The 17,282-nt window shown below is 40.8% G+C and overlaps 1 protein-coding gene and 1 pseudogene across 1 annotated transcript; one reads left to right on the forward strand and one right to left on the reverse strand.

The window, feature by feature from the left end:
• The first annotated feature begins 26 nt into the window (after positions 1-26).
• On the forward strand, positions 27-1,552 carry LOC140857282 (xyloglucan galactosyltransferase KATAMARI1 homolog; annotated as a pseudogene).
• An 8,046-nt stretch (positions 1,553-9,598) lies between these two features.
• Positions 9,599-13,789, reverse strand: LOC140856908 (uncharacterized). Its single transcript, XM_073255126.1, has 2 exons — positions 11,076-13,789; positions 9,599-10,180 (listed from the first exon to the last, which is right to left on the reverse strand). The coding sequence occupies exons 1-2, from the start codon at positions 13,726-13,728 to the stop codon at positions 9,768-9,770; spliced, it is 3,066 nt and encodes a 1,021-aa protein (XP_073111227.1). The 5' UTR covers positions 13,729-13,789; the 3' UTR covers positions 9,599-9,767.
• Between the last annotated feature and the right edge of the window lie 3,493 nt (positions 13,790-17,282).

Raw genomic sequence — 17,282 nt, forward strand, 5'->3', positions numbered from 1 at the left:
CGACCGCTTCCACTCCGTTTCATCCAATGCCAAGATTCTCTAAGGACCACCTTCAATCTGAGCCACTTGTTATGCCGTATTCCAAGCTGTCTGATACCCATCATCACCCAAGAATTACCCTTTCACCCGGGCCCTCAGGACCCTGGAGAACAAGAGCGACCCTTGTGGTGGAGGTACATCTATGTCCATGACCTCCCTTCCAGGTTTAACTATGAACATGCTTAAAGATTGCAGAAAGCTCAGTCTTTGGACCAACATGTGCAAGTTCATGACCAATGCGGCATGGGCCCGCCCCTTGAGAAGTTGCGGGGTCTTCTCAAACACCGGGTGGTATGCACCAACCAATTCGCAGTGGATGATCTTCAGCAACCGAATGAAGCAGTACGAGTGCTTAACCAAAGACCTCCATTGCAGCTGCCATCTTTGTGCCTTTTTATGCCGGATTTGACATAGCACGGTATCTTTGGGTTACAACATATCGGTTAGGGATGCGCCTCTCTGATCTGGTGGATTGGCTCATGAAGAACCAGAGTGGAGTGTTATGGATGGGAGGACCACTTCTGGTGGCGGGGAGGATCACATGGGATTTTAGGAGGCTGACAGATTCTGATTCAGATTGGGGAAAAGCTTCTCTTCTTACCAGCTGCGAAGAACATGTCTATGCTGGTTGTGGAGTCGAGCCCATGGAATGCAAATGATTTTGGGATACCATATCCTACTTATTTTCACCCAGCTAAGGATGCTGATGTTTTTGTTTGGCAGGATCGAATGAGGAAGTTGGAACGAAAGTTCTTTTCTCTTTTGCAGGGGCACCACGGCCATAACCCAAAATCAATCAGAGACAGATTATTGACCAGTGCAAGAAATCTAAGGTTTGTAAATTGTTGGAATGTGATTTTGGGGAAAGCAAGTGCCACTCTCCAAGCAGCATAATGAAGATTTCCAGAGCTCTTTGTTCTGTTTGCAGCCTCAGGGGATTCTATACAAGGAGATCAGCTTTTGACTCAATGTTGGCCGGTTCATCCCTGTTTCTTCCATCCTGGTCAGCTTATACCCAATACACTTGGCATCTTCCAAGAAATTTTCAACGTATTCAGTCTTCATCCCAGAAGATGATATTCGTAAGAGGAATGTTAGCATTGAAGAAAGATTGAGGCAAATTCCTCTAGATGTTGTGAAGGATATGAGAGAGGAGGTCATAAATCTGATACCAAGGCTCGTATATGCAGATCCTAGGTCAAAATTGGAGACTCTTAATGCCTTTGATGTGGCTGTGCAGGCGATTATCGACAAAGTGACAAAATTGAGGAGGGATATAATTGCAGATCGTGAAGATAAGGACTTCATTGAGGAGAACAGTTGGAAATATGCTTTGCTAGAGGAAGGTCAGCGGACGGTCGGACCACATGAATGGGATCCATTCTTTTCCAAACCTAAGGATGGTGAAGGAGATTCTGGTAGTTCATCTGCTGAAGCTGCTAAAAATCATGGAAAGAATGAGCAAAGAGTCAGTCTTGACCTATATGCTAGGTCTAATCAGATAAAAGGCTAAGAGATCATTTATCCATCATCTTTGGTGTTTTGAATCTACTTCAGTGCAGCATATCACCGAAATCAAAGTGGAAGTTCATGGAAGTACAAATTCTGATCGCGGCCCATGTTTGTCATATTTGATGAATTTGACTAAATTTTGAAAGAAATCAGGCCTACAACAATATTTGGAATTAAGTGGTAGGCACCTGATGTTCTTTACATATATCTCATTTCTTTTATAGTTTAGGAATTGTATCCGTTATTGGCATTTGCTTAATAATTCTGTATAACTGTTATCTTACATGTTTTACAAAGATAGAAATAGTGTTATCATATCTTTCTTCTCAGTTTTAATCCAGCCAGATCAGATAAGAAATATAGTGAATTAATGAAGTTCTTGCCTTAACTTGCTTCTCTACATTGTGGAGTTTTCATTTAAATAATATTTAATATAGAAATTAGATGCAAAATGTAGTCAGTTTCAGAAATTTGATAGTTAATACAGTTAACTCATGTAGCTTGTTTGTTGAGCAGAAGGCCTCATGATTCTTTTATTTTATAGAAAGGGTGGAATAGAAAAAGGCATGATGTAAATATAATGTCACTGAGCATATACTTGTTGTGGTTGCCAAAGATTATGTGAATAATGCAATTGCCGTAACTTGACATGAATATCTAAACAGTGTTTAATTTTTAAGAAAAGCCTAAGTTCCACCTATTGTTATTAGAGTTATTGAAATGAAACATTGGTTCAATCTACATTGTTCCTCCCTGAGGATTCTTTTACAAACCAAGAATTGTGATATGCAGATCAGAGTTTTCTTGTTATAGAGTGTTTCAGTCTTGGAGATGGACAAGACTTTCATTTATGCAAAGAACATCAGTGTACAAGGTCATATTGCTTTTGGCATATGGAGCTCAAAATATATATTTGTATATGTTTCGTACATGTATTATTGCATGAGTGTGACCAATTGTCGCTCAAAGGAAGATATTGAAGTTGACTGAGTACAATGAACTGTATAATTGCCGAATATCATCAGTCCCTTGTCCTTCTTTAGCCCCAGAGAATTTTCTTCCTAGAAACTGTTGGAATTATTTGATCCTTGATTTCATAATCTGAAACCAGGGAACTGCAACAATTGCAGGAATTTCATGAAGACTTGAGTTCATTTGCTCTTTGCATTTGTCGATTTTTAGTTCCTTTTATTTTTACTGGAGAGTGATGTTGAATCCTCATCTAGCTCTTTCATTTGGTAAAGATGAAAATCGCAAGGACGAGAGTTAATTATTTCTGTACATTTTGAAGCTTTTAGATAGTTCTGTTTTGGGACATGGGTTTGAACATGTCTTTCATTGCTTGATTTAAGAACTAATACTAATTCCATGTGTATATAATTGCATAGTTTGTCATTTCGTATTCACTGTCTAAGAAGGGATACTTTCCCCTTGAGGGGGACAAATGGAAGAACAAATGGAAGATAGAAGGGATATTGCATGAAGAACAAATGGAAGATAGAAGGGATATTGCATGTTCTATGTTTTAGATATGAAACATTTGATTGCTTTTCTTCTTGCTTACATCTAGTGACCTACGTCTGCTTGTGTACCTATGTTATGCCATATCTCATGTGAAAGGTAACACAGATGTCTGTGGTGCATTAACTCAGCCTTGTCAGAGGTTTTAAATTCATGCTGATGTGCACATTTGCTTAGGTTCTCTCACAAGAATGAAGTGCTAATTAGAGTGAAATTATATGTACTCAAGGTCTCTCTCTTAATTGACCATAAGGTGTTCGGACTAATGCGGGTTGTGAGACCATTATTCCTCTTTTCTGGATAGTGTGAATCAATAAATTTCCTATACTGTCAACACTTGTACACTTTTAATAAGCCCATTCTCCTGCCTGGTTAAAAACGTGTTCAGCAGACTCCTGCTATGGAAGTTACATAGGTAAGCTGTTCTTGTGGGGTACTTGTCTACAGCTTGCAACTTACAGTTTTCGATCTTGGCTGATTATCATGAAACCATTCAATGAGTTAGGAAAGCCTACTTTTTTGATAGTGGCAATCTGTGCATCATGATAATTGACAAAAAGATTTAAAACTGTTATTCCTTGCTTCTAATTCTATTGCATGATAGTCATTCCCAACTTGTGCTCTAAATAGTGCTGATTTATTATTTTCTTATCTCTTATCCTCTTCTGCTTTTGCATGAGCACACCCGCTTCAGTAAACATTTTAGTGCACAATGATTAGTATGGAATTTTAAACACTAAAAGCATTTTGAGAGAGAAAACTGTTGCTAAATATACTTGCAGGGGTGTCCAGTGCTTGCTTTTATAGTTCACTTTTGCTTTACAGATGCTTTATGGAATTTTCTTTTGAGAACCTGGAGAGGATGCAAAGCTATTTGATGTTTTTTGATATAGTAGTGGGCACTGCTTTTGTTGTTAAATAGTGTCTTATTGCCTCATAAATAAGTTACCTTGTAATTGTAGCCTTATTTAAATAAGATTAGCTCTTTAGAAATCAAAGGAATGAGGGAAAAAGATATTAACAATCCTTGAATCTCCAAGAATCTTGGCCTTGGATCGTAACAAAAATAAACACCACTGTTGCATATCATTATGAAGCAGGAAAAGTTTTCAAGTTAGACAGATCTGTACCAGAACGTGATGAAGATGATCTTCGATGTGGGTTAAATGTTTTCAATATTGAAGCAAATAAATTGAAAATGATCGGTGGACAAGTTTGCTTTGTCTGAGAAGAGCTAAACCTATAATGAGATAATTAGAGATTCATAATGGGATTTTTTGACCATCACATAGAAAAAAGGAATAGCATGACTGACGATGTCTAACTCATGCAATGACATAATGATTGCGTTGAGATCTCAGCTCCATCATCTAATTCTGTCTTCCATCAATCTCCTTGAAATCATGGCAACAATGTGATAGCTATTTGTTAGAAAAACTTCTATTGGTGTGGTAATGCGGATAGAAAAACATGCTTGTGTTTTGGTTTTATATGTAGTTCTTAATGACTTGGATGGTACAGCTTTCAATGATTTCAGAAAAATTGGTACGTTGGAGCATTCAAGAAATCTGTTTATGACTTTAGACAGAGATCATGTATCACTGAAAATTCTATTTAGTCTCCAGATTGTGTTCTTGAATTGGGAAGTTGGTGCTGATACTTAAAAACAGTTCGCAAGGATCATTGTTTAAACGTGCTTAAATTCAGGAAATGCTGAGACCACAGTACAGATTGGTGTTATTTTAATATGGCAGCAATAAAATATCCTTTAAGAAGTTGGAAGCATTTGGGTTGTAATTAGTAGATTCTGAATCCTTAACTGGTGATGCACTGATTAAACTTCCTATATGGAGCATGGAAATTCTGAACATGGAAAGGGACAGAACTGGTTGGATATCCCAACATGATGTAAATTCTGTGTTGATTTGTGGACCAATGTATCTTGATATTAGATAGTTATCAAGTTGTTGGTTGATTAGTTATATCTAAGCAACCAGAAACCGCCACAACAAGAGGACCACCACATGGTTCAGTCAAGATTAGTCTCTGGTCGTTCATACAGTTCTTTTTCCTACTCATGGTAGAATTAAATCAGTACTTCTATGCCTTGGTTAGAGAGATTTCACTCTTCCGAAGACGTGAGTAGATAAGCTTATGCAGTCCCTGGTGAATAATTTCTTTCTAAGTTATTCAAGCAACGTACCTACGTGTATCGATAATTCAGTAATTGTTGCATTTTTCTTTTGGTTGAGCATTTAGTTATTGCGGTGAATGCTTATCTTCTGTGCTTGCTTCGAGAGTCCAGCTGTTCTTACCAGGCTCCTCCAAGAAATGCAGAAATATTTTCCCTTCAACTTAATAATGTTCATGTTCTTTCAGAATAAAGCTGTTGGCCTGCACTACTTGTTTGAAGTGGGAGCCGAGTAATGGTTTTAAAATATTAGAATTTGTATTCTTGTACCGGAATTCATCTCTCTACGTTCAGATTCTTTGTGCAATTTAGTATTATATTTAGTTGACATGACCGTTGTTTGCCCTGCTGTTCTGTTTTAATTATGAATTCTAGGAACGTGAAAACAGTGGCAGAGCTGTTGAACAACCCTCGCACTACCCCTCTTTCCTTAATATCTGCCACTTTGGAAATTTTTAATTTGTTGATTGTATTAAGAACACAATCTAGTCTATGCGTGCCTCATGCACCTTTTAAGCGATGGGGGCACTATGTTTGTTGCCTTTAATAATTAATGATTTACTTCATAAGCTTTCATCATATGATCTGAAATCATTGCATATAGGGGCTTGTGCTGTTGCCATTAAAATATAAATTTGACTTGCTTTACAAGCCTAACAACTATCAAGTACGGAATCACTTTAAACCTAATACAAGCTTAGGAAATACTTATGATTTGAGTCAAGGAGAATTTAGTGAATTGCTATAGAAAGAGAAAAAGAGGGTGAACGATCAATGAAATTACGCTGAAAAGATTGCAGGTCAGTTGAATAGCTTTCTCTGTTGATGCGCTTACTATGAGCAGGATAAAGTTCTAACTCATTTATCTAGTAATGGTTTATTGCATATGAAACTTTGTAAGGTTCTGGATAGAGAAAATACCTACGTGTAAAGCCACTTGAGAGCTATATTAGTAAATGCTCCAGATGGCGGAGGCCACCGGATTCCATGGGTTCAGGCTTTTCAGTGCTCTAATGGCTAATTTAAAATCCTGGACCATGTCTTGTCCGTTATTTTTCTCAAGTACATGACCAAAAAACATAGCATTATGTATTACTAATGACATTGAAATAAATCTAATGGTGGTGTCAGATCAATCTATAGAGGCAATAGATTTTATGGCATGAAACAGCACCTTTGGTAGGTATAAGGTGGCTCAAATTTATTTCCATGGAATTTGAAAATAATTTAATGGCATTTCGAAGATTATTGCATTTGATTGCTCCCCAAATTTTCTTGCCAACTTCTCAGGGCTCTTTATTGAAAATAGAGAGCAAGGCTTTGATTGAACTCATCTGATCTGATCATGAATAAAGAGATAAATAGACAGCAGTATAGAATGGAAGCATCAACTTATAAAGTTTGTAACTTCAATTTGTTAGAGTTGCAGCTCTTTAATCTTCCCGTGAGGAAGGTGTACCGGTAGAAGCACTATGAAGGAAACGGGGCACCCATGAAAGACTGTTGCACCGTTGGCAGTGACCATCTAGAAATGATGCACAATGACACACAAAGTTCCTCCAAAATAATGGCACACAGATTTCCAACCAAGAGAAATAGCAGGATGACAAAATATTTATAAAAAGAAAAGGTGAAATATGAAATGTGGAACTACCTTTCTATTTTTCTATTACTATATGAAGGCCATCAAATGAGCCTTCTGTTACATCTGGATGACCCAATGAGGTCATTAAGTCTGGATTACTTGAAGACTGTCAGCACTAAAATTTTGGAAATACCAATGTCAGTTGAGGTTAGCCTATCTATTATGTTCAGGACTTAGTCTAACCTTTGCATTGCTGGCATAATTTTATTAATGTTAGTAGAGTTAGATTGGTGGTGATAACTATAGCATGAAACATGAGTAGTCTTGAGCTTTTACATAAAGTCCTAGTAATCTCTTAAAGATGGAGTGTTCTAGTTCTAGGACTGTGCCCTATTGGAAAGGCGTTCTTGGAGTGGAAACCAAGAACTTTGATCGAGTAACCTTTTCTATATTATCATTGGTACTTGTTGGTGATGATCCTGGGCTGGCCGATCTAATTCTGCAAATGATTGAACCATTCTATGTACAGTCATATAGTCCTGATAATGGTAACATGAACAATTATTGGCGACCATTATTCTTTTCCTTTTCCTCGAGCGAAAGTATAGATCATGATTTCTATTCTTATTATTATTTTGTTTCTGCTAATCGTCAATCTGCTTTTGGTGTTTTCACTTTAAAAAAAAAAAAAAAGTTGCCTTTCTTATTGTCTCTCCTTCAGAAGCTTCTCCTTGGGCGTTGAGAGTAATTTATGCAAACCCTTATGGTCTACAGCATCAAGCTTTGTGGCTTGACATTTCAAAAGTCAAAGATGTAAATTTTCCATTGGTAATTTTTGGTAACTTTAATGTAATATGCATTCAGCAAGATAGAAGAGGGGATGGCAATTTATTGAGAACAAAGACATTGAGGAATTTAAGGATCGCTGAAGTTCTTATGGCCTTGCTGACCTTTGTTTTTCAGTTCTCAAATATACATGGTGTCACAACATAGAGTATGGGAGGGAATTGAGTTGCTTGCAAATGGTGGGTAGATTTGTAGGTATCCGGAATTCCAAGTTATCCACCTTTCAGGAGTGGTGTGTTGAAGCTAGATTCCAATTGCCCTGCCTTGAGCGGTTTTGTTTATCAGGCAAATGGGTGGAAGCGGTTCAAGGTTGTGGCATTGCTGCAGTCATTATTCCCCAATGACTAAGGTCTCTATGCTTCTAAGTTTAGTTAAAGATTCTTCGCAGAAATGGAATAGGGAGTATGTTCGGAATCTATTTCGGAGAATTGAGGATCTTGATAAAGAAATTCTGTATTTGTAAAACAAGGAGAGTCTATTGGGAGGTCTTGAGTTAGACGAGCACCTCAACTGCTTGAGACTTGAAGAATTCAATGAACCCTTGAGGCAGCAAAGAAGTCTTCAGGAGACAAAAATCCAAGTTATGGTGGTTGAAAGAGGGAGATGGTAATAAAAATGTTTCCATCAGATTGACTATTTTATGGAGAAGCAGGATTAGGATCACCAATTTGACGACCCCGAATGGCCTCATTGCTATTGAGGAGAATGAGAGTACAGGAACCTTATTCAATTACTTCAAGGATAAATGTACTTCTTCTTTTCAATATCCAGATATTGAGCTCCCTTCAGTCCCCACCAAGGTAACTGGTGCTGATAATCATATGCTTGAAGCTAATGTTACAAAGCAGGAGAACATGATTGTCACTATTTAGATGTCCTTTGATAAAGCCCCGGGTCCATATGGCTTCCAACATCTGTTGTTCAAATCTTTGTGGCCTGTTATCCACACTGATGTAGTGAATGCTGTTGTGGAATTCTTTAAGACGGGAGATGCCTAGCATATGGAAGAGTACTTTTGTTGCTTTGATTATAGAGAAATCTTCCTTTGGAATGTCAGGATTTTAGACCAACAAGTTTATGCAAACAATGTACAAGGTTGCGGCAAAGGCGCTTGTTAACAGATTAAAGCCTACAAAAGGCTCCGAAAACAAAAGCTTGTGGCTCTTGAAAGGGCCTATGACAGAATTCAATAAAGGCATTTGCATGAGGTTCTTATTCATCTCCTGGATTGAGGATTCTATAGCATACCCCATCTTCTCAATATTGGTGAATGGATCACCTTCAGCCTGGTTTTAATCCAACGTGGGACAACAACAAGGTTGTCCCCTCTCACCCTTCTTATTTCTTCTGTATGTTGATATGCTTTGAATATGGAGCGGATTGAGAGAAAAGTTTAATCCAATCGAATCTAATCAGATTGAAAAAAATTCAACCCGCTACCAACCATTTATCATATATAAACTATTTGAAACCGAAGTTAACAGTTTGCAGCGGATTCAGATAGATTGTGTCTGTTTGGACTGCAATATTGATTTTAAACGTCACAAACCAATATAACTTTCAATTCACATAAAAATTAGAATTTAATAATTTTATAATATCTATAAATCAGTACATAATATGTCACAATTGTCAATTTTCAATTCTTCAAATTGTCTAAGTATTAAAAATATTATATCGATCGACGGATTCGATTTCATATTAGTTAAAAATGCATAAATCAAATCCGAATTAATCAAATTTTTTACGAATCACAACCCAATTCAATTCGATTGATGTCTTTTAACTGATCAAAATCGATGTTTATCGGATCGGATTAGATGAATTTTTTTAGATTTTGATTATCAGCTCAGCTCTAAAAAAAAATAAAATAAAAAAAAGAAATCAATGACATGCACCTATTATCGAGAAGGAAACTTATTTCAGATTAGGCAATTCCTACGCCCATCCATCCATCGAACCATTCCAAAGACCATCCATGAGACCCTACCAATCATTTTATTTTTACACATCCAGAGAGGAAAGAAGAAGAATGACTACGTATAAAGATAAGAATCAGTCCAGCTTCCATGCCTACAGGAACCCAGGGTCAGGAGAGGTGGTGAAAACGGGCTTATCCTTAGCCACCCCATTGCTCCCCACGCCGGTGCTGCTGCTCTTCCGCCTTGGCTTCGCCTCGCCGAGCATGGTGAGTACATCTCTCATCGATGGCCGGTCCTTGGGCGACCTCGCGGTGCATAGCACCGCAATCCGCAGCACCAGCAGCATCTCCTCCCGGACGTGCTCGCATTGGCCGCCGATGCTCGCATCGAGCAATTCATCGACTCCTCGATTGCTCCTCAGCCGTTCCCGAACCCATCCGACGATGTCCAGGCAATCGCCGAACTCTGGCTCTATGGGCCGCTTCCCTGTTAGCAGCTCCATGAGGACCACACCAAAGCTATATATGTCACTCTTCTGATCCACCTTCAGGGTGTAGCCATACTCTGTTACACGGAAAAAAGAAAAAAGATATTAATGGCAGCTCTCCTCGTGCTTTAGTACATAGTTTGTCTAGGAGATGCAAATTTCTAGTCCGACGAAAAATTAAGAAAGTTATCCTTAATAGGTACTTACTAGAATTTCGGAAAGAAATGCGTCTCATATCATGAATGTTAGCTATTCTAACAGATAATTCCCCCAACATAATCTTGTAAAAATTTAAGTAATTGAGAGACTATTGTAATTATGAGCTACATCAATTACAACTCAGGAGCAACTCATTCATGGATTGTGAATTTTTTCAAATCGGTAATGAAGCTATGCGTAATTTTTTTAAAACAAAAATAAAGAAATAAATTGTTTTGTGGTAACTTAGGAACTACTGGTATTTTGTAGATGCTATGCATGTGCACGTAAAAAACATGGGAAAAGGGAAGGAGAGACATGAAGAAATAGAGTATTTAAAAGAATTTGAGATTATGAGAAAAAAAAAAATCATAATTAAGAAAGACATAAAGGAGGTACAGCAGCAGATTAATTTTTTTTGCATGTTGGTGAAACGTGTCATAAAATTCTTATATATATAATTTTTATTTTAAAATTTGATTTCATTAAAATATTGAGTTTATATTTATCAAGAGGTTTAAAAAAGTTATAATTTATTCCAGGAGCAATGCATGGACAGATTCCAATATCCATCCCATAACTTACGTTTACCCATATTTTTTCCATCTACATAATTTTTTTCTATTTTTTACTCTACCATATTTAATACACAAGTTTTTATTTTTTATTCTTTTAAAAAATGAATAGCTAAAGAGTCTAGGTATTTGGCTTCAACCTTTCCACCATTATACCAGCAGAGACGTAACCATCAGTGAGGAAAATAACTAAACTAACCAGGAGCGATGTAGCCATACGATCCGGCCACCGTGGACACCGTCTCATTCTTCCGGACCATAATCCTCGCCAGCCCGAAGTCGGCGATCCTCGCCTCGAGGTTGGCGTCGAGCAGCACGTTGCTCGACTTCACGTCCCGGTGGATCACCGGCGGGTGGCAGTCATGGTGAAGGTAGGCCAGTCCCTGCGCGATCCCCGCCGCCACGTTGTACCTCGACACCCAGTCCATCAGCACCCGCCCCGCCTGCCTCCCATGCAGAGCCTCCCACAGGCTGCCGTGTGGCATGTACTCATAAACGATCATAGCCTCCGTATCGTTATGCAGGTAGCCCAGCATCCGCACCACGTTCCGGTGCCGCAGCCTCCCCAGAAGACTCACCTCCCCCACCAAATCTCCGGCGCCGGATTCATCCCCAGCCTCCGCGGCTCCTCCTCGCCATAGCTTCTTCACCGCCACGACCCCATGGTGCCTCGGAATCTCCGCCTTGTAGACGATCCCGGTCCCGCCCATGCCGATGATGTTCGATTCCTTAATGGATGCCAGCACGTCGGCGCTGGTGAAATTTAGCCGCTGGAATGCCGTCAGCCGCCATGGCCATGCACCTGTCTCTACGTCGAACCGCTCGTCGCAGCACCCCTCATCGTTGTACCACCGCTTGTAGAATTGGTGGGCTCCGAGAACGGCTATGCCGATTGCTAGCACCGCCGATATCCCGATCAGCCATCCGGCGACGATGTGCTTGAAGTGTGACCCTCTGCGTCTCATCGATGCCGATGCTCCCGGAGAATTGGCGGCACATGGAGTTAGGACGCCACCGCAGAGGCCCGGGTTGCCGGCGAGTTCGTCGGGATTTATAGTCCTCAACAAGCCGTTGGATGGCACCGGGCCGGAGAGATTGTTGTAGGCCAGGTTCACCATTTCGAGCGCCGGCGAGCTACCAAAGTTACTGGGGATTGAGCCGGTGAGGTAATTGTTGGATAGATCAAGCATTGCCAATGTCGACATCATGGCGATTGCGGCCGGGATCTCGCCGGTGAGCCGGTTGCTCCGAAGGTTCAGCGTCACGAGCCGCTTGCACGAGGCTAGGCTGCCGGGGATGCTCCCAGAGAGCCGGTTGTTGGAGAGGTCGAGAGAGGAGAGTGACGGGCAGTCCTGGAACTCGTCAGGGATCTCTCCGGTGAGCTCATTGTCGGAGGCCATGAAACTCTGGAGGGTAGGTAATGATAGTATGTTGGAAGGGAGAGACAATTGGAGGTGATTGTGGGAGAGATCAATGAAGGAGAGTGACGTCGAAAAGGCGATGTCCTCTGGAACCTCGCCGGAAAGTTCATTTCCGGCCAGTTCTAGCCGTTGCAGCCCCGGCAGCTTCCCAAGCCCGCTGGTGATCGTTCCATTGAGCCGGTTGTTCTGAATCCTGACCCGCACCAATGAGAGACATGCCGAGAGGCTCGCCGGGATTGGCCCCGAGAACGCATTGTTGAAGAGGATGAGCTTGGTGAGGTTCCCCTGGCTGCACAACCCGGCCGGGATCTCACCAGAGAGAGAGTTTGTCGACACGTCCAGCCATCGCAGCGGCGAGTTGCAGCCTAGATTGGCCGGCAACGGCCCGGAAAGCGAGTTGTTCCACAGTGCAAGCACCTCCAACTGTGGTAGCTCTCCAATTCCAGCCGGCACCGGGCCTTTGAGCTGGTTGCACATGAGGTTTAGCAGCTGGAGATTACTCAACTTGGCTAATTCCGGCGGTATCGAACCGGAGATCAGATTATCTGAAAGATCCAGCATCACCAATGATGAAAGGTTACCCATTTCTTTCGGAATCTCGCCACCCAAATCGTTCTTGTACAAGTAAACAGTGGTGAGAGACTGCAGCTTCCCGAGCTCGGCCGGAACAGCTCCATCAAGATTTCCGACCGCCATGTCGAGATACTGGAGATTGGTCAGGTTCCCAAGCTCGGCTGGAATAGGCCCTTCGAACCCATTGTATCCAATAATCAGAGTTTCCAGCGAGGAGAGCAGGCCAAGCATGGCCGGGAGTTTTCCGGTGAGATTGTTGCCCGAAAGGCCTAAAAACTTGAGTTTCTGCAAGTTCTGGTAAAACGGCGGGATCGAGCCGGTGAAGAAGCTGCCGCGAAAGTCTAAGCTCTCGAGGGACGTGGCGTTGCCAATGTCGTCCGGCAGCGGCCCGACAAAGTTGTTCCCCGACACATTGAGGCTGGTTAGGCCGGGGCAAGCACCGAGGCCGGTCGGGAAGTGGCCGACGAAGTTGTTATCGCTGACGTCGAGCTCTTTCAGCATGGTGAGGTTGGAGAGAGTCCTGGGGAGTGAGGAGGTGAAGGAATTGCAGCAGATGTTGAGGCCGGCGAGGCTGGGGAGGTGGCGGAACTCGTCGGTGATCCGACCGCTTAAATTCATGTGGGAGAGGTCGAGGCCATCGACGGAGCCCCTCCAGTTGCAACGGACGCCGGTCCAGTTGCAGTGGGAGGAGGCGGCGGCGTCAGCCAGAGGTCTCCAATCTCTAAGGGCGTCCAATGGGTCAAAGAGCTCCGACTTGATCGAGAGCAGGGCAGACACTTCGTCGGCGATGGCAGCATTGGAGATGGCAATGGAAGAGAAGAATGCCAAGAAGATGGAGAGAAGCAACTTGGTGGACATTTTGGTTCTTCTCTTGGTTACTCTTGTCTTATGCTGCCATTGTTTCCAATGGTTGCTTCTCTGGAGCAACAGGGGGGGAGGGGTGGGGGTAGGGGAGAAGGGTTTATACGATTGGGGGTTTGTTTGGAAGGGTCGAGGAAATGGGAATAAGAATTTTTTAGTACTTTGTTTTCTGGTTTGGATTTGTTTAATGGTTTGTTAGCTCGTGGGGCCTAGGGATCTGCAACAGCTGGTAATGAGGGTGCAATCACTGGAACATGTGGACATTCGCTGGAAAGTCTTTGGATTATTGCGAACATACTCCGACATCAAGCATGGAGAGAATGTGTGTGAGTTTATCATTCAGGCGTATTTAGATAAAACTAATTCCACACACACGGAGAGAGAGAGAGAGAGATCATTCAGGCATATTTAGATAAAGCTAATTCCAGAGAGAGATGAATCTTGACACAACAGATAGCCTTGAAGGTAATATGACATATTTGCCATGGTTTAGTTAAACAAGGATGGGTGAAGTTTATCAAAAAAAAAAAAAAACAAGGATGGGTGAAAGACCCTGGTGTCAATAATTTGAGGTATTAAGCTGAAAGTCATTTTTATTTTCTTTTTTCTCATTATTCCTCCTACAGTGATGCATGGATGTTTGTTGAAGAGAATGTAGTAAGGAGACATTAAGCATTATTATTATTATATTGTGGGCTATGGAGGTAATGAGACAAGTATATATGGTTCACCTCACCGTGACAAGCAGAAGTACGGTTTCAAAACTATTGGTTTTAAACATGGGAGTTAAGCTCAGGAATCAAGCACGGTATAATTGGGGTAGGTTTGAGTTAGCTTACACCTAGTCTGTTTAAAAAAGCTTGGTAAACTAATATACGGTCCATCAAGGCAATGCCAGTTAAGTTGTGTGAAGCCAAGATGGGTGGGCCTGCATGACTGCCAGCTCAATCCTTGAAGTATCTTTGGAATTTTCTGAGTCCCAAAGTCAAAATGGTGATTTTGTGGACTTTCTGGTTTGGGGTATGATTCTAGCGAAAAACATATTTTAGGATGGCCCATCTTTCGATGATTTAGCTAGTTTTCCTTTGAGACCAAAGCAAGCACACAAGGTGAAGTCATAGGCCATGATCCAAAATGATTAGGGATTGGAAATAGGTTGGTTCATCTCTCTCTCTCTGTAGGTCATGTCTGGATCGAGTCTAAGCTTAAAATTCTCAAGCCAGGTTTTCTAGTTAATTTTTGTCAAATGAGACTCATCCCGCTTTCTAAAATCCATGATCCAATGCAAAAAATGGTTTAATTTAAATTTGGAACCAATACTGATCCATGGTATTAACTTTGACTAAATGTGAAGTTGGATCAAATACATACCAAATCTGAGCCGTTTAACCTACTTGCATGCTTCATAAAGAGATTTGAATGGATGCCAGTTCTCTTACTAATTTAGATTCATTGGACTCACACCAGGAGTAATTGAGGAAGCATTGAACTCCTTTACATAAAATAGAATTTGATGAGCATTCAAAATCATATCAATCATTCCATGATTTATGTTACTGTAAGGTTCTGATGGAGTGCTGATGTGGCTAGAGCTAGACGTTGATCAAGATCTACAATATTGGAGGATACCTGCAAAAAAAGTCTATATTTATTGGGAGTGTTCTAGCAAAAGATTCTCCGATGCTTGAGTTAGTCAGAACTTTGAGAACAGTGGAGAGAAAAAATTATAAGGATGGAGTGAGTTTACTTATCCTAGGGGTCTCTTTCATACTTTTTTTATTTGAAAGTTGAGCCCATAGGCTGCTAACCGAAATCTGTGTTTGTTAGGTCTAGCTTCGCAGGCTGATAGGCCACGTTTTAATTTTCATCATGAGAAGAATCTCTTTTACTCTCCTGTATCAAGATTGTTAGTCGTGGGTATCAGATGTAGATTTCATCTGTGTGGCTAGCCATATGGATAGTATCGAGATTCACAGTTGATGTGACCTTACCACATCATTTTCGATGCATCCCAATGAGGATTAGTTTCGGTCGATGGGTCTCTCTTGTACTAGTTCGTCTACTAGTTTAGCATTTAAATACCAATTGTTCTAGCCTACCCACTTGCATCAACGGATAGTGGTTTCCCATTTGGGTCAACAAACATCACATAAAAAGAGCTAAGATGAAGTAGAAGGGAAGGACAATTTAAGCTCTCATAAACCATCAGCATCATCTCTTATACTTTGAACTTCACTTTTTTACGCTAGAACTTTTTCACATGACAAATTTATTAGTTGGAGACCCGTCTAGTAGGAAGATGATTCCTCCCAAGTCTGCTCGCAATGCAAGACAAAAATATTTAGAGATGGAACATATTAATTCTACCATTTGATGATGGTTTCCATCCAATTCTCATTGTACGGCATCCAAGCAATCTCTCCAATGCTGCACAAACAGAACATGACCCCTGTCCTCAATAATAAGTCATCCCAACCGACTCAACCGTTTCCTCTTTTCCTTTGCATCCTTCTACGTACGATCTTAAATAATAAATTCCCGGATGTTGGTGAGTTAGCGAGCAAAGTGCACGAACCAAACACACCATCTTCGTCGTTGGTTTGCTCCTAGAATCTTTCCATGTTATTATTGCACCACAATGAGAAAGTGAGCAACTCATATCTACGAATGTTTTAATTTTTAAATGAGAGAAATTAACCTGGCCCTTCGGTTCCTAAGGAAAAAAGAAAGGAAGGGTAGGCATCCAAATGCAATGATGGAGATGTGCCCACCGACCTTGATACCTCCAACTCAAGCCCCCTTGTCCACATGCACACATGGTTCGAGCCATTTCTTAATTAATTCATCCACATGGGGCTCCATAATAAAAAGGGAAGGGAAACCTTAGGAAAGGATGGTGGCCATGTGAAGCCTCTCCCCTTTGCAGCTTCCCCGTCCTGGAAAAGTCCCTACCTTAATTGCCATGATTGGGCTTCAACCTCCCATACATCTCTTTGGCTTTCTACTTTTCTATGCCCATTTCAAGTATCTAGCCAAGTGCAATTAGTCGTACGGTGGGGCAAATCTTTTTAAGGATTCGCTGCCTTGAACTTTGGTCCTCGCCTAAAGTATACATTTCTTTTGATGAAGGGTTTAGTTTGAAAAATATATCGATTTTTAAGCCAAGCTAAAGTGCATCAATTTCAATCCAATTGTAGTGCCCGCTAAGATTTTTAGTAAAGTCTTTTAGTAGTTGCATAAAAAATAATTTTCATAATTATAATAAAAATTTAGAGTTAATAAGACTATTTTGTACTATGTATCATCCTATTGCACTAGACTATTAGTTAGTGGCCATTCAGTAGTTGGCATCTATTTTCATTATTTGGAGGTCTAGGATTCAGATTCTGGTGGTGATATCCCGATCATATTTATCAAGAGAAAATGAAAGCAAATATATATAGATCATTGCTTGTGAATCCCCATATATTAGGAAAAAAAGAAAAAGATATATCCTCCAGCATAAAATTATTTGTGCTCATATATTACTTGTTTTGTAATTAGATTTTAGA

Source organism: Elaeis guineensis, chromosome 4 (genome assembly GCF_000442705.2).
Source record: "Elaeis guineensis isolate ETL-2024a chromosome 4, EG11, whole genome shotgun sequence".
In the NCBI taxonomy this organism is placed as follows: Eukaryota; Viridiplantae; Streptophyta; class Magnoliopsida; order Arecales; family Arecaceae; genus Elaeis; species Elaeis guineensis.

Coding starts and splice junctions, on each gene's coding strand:
- LOC140856908 (XM_073255126.1), bottom strand. CDS start 13,728: ATGTCCACCAAGTTGCTTCTCTCCATCTTCTTGGCATTCTTCTCTTCC. Junction 10,181..11,075: donor GTATGGCTACATCGCTCCTG/GTTAGTTTAGTT, acceptor TCCGTGTAACAG/AGTATGGCTACACCCTGAAG.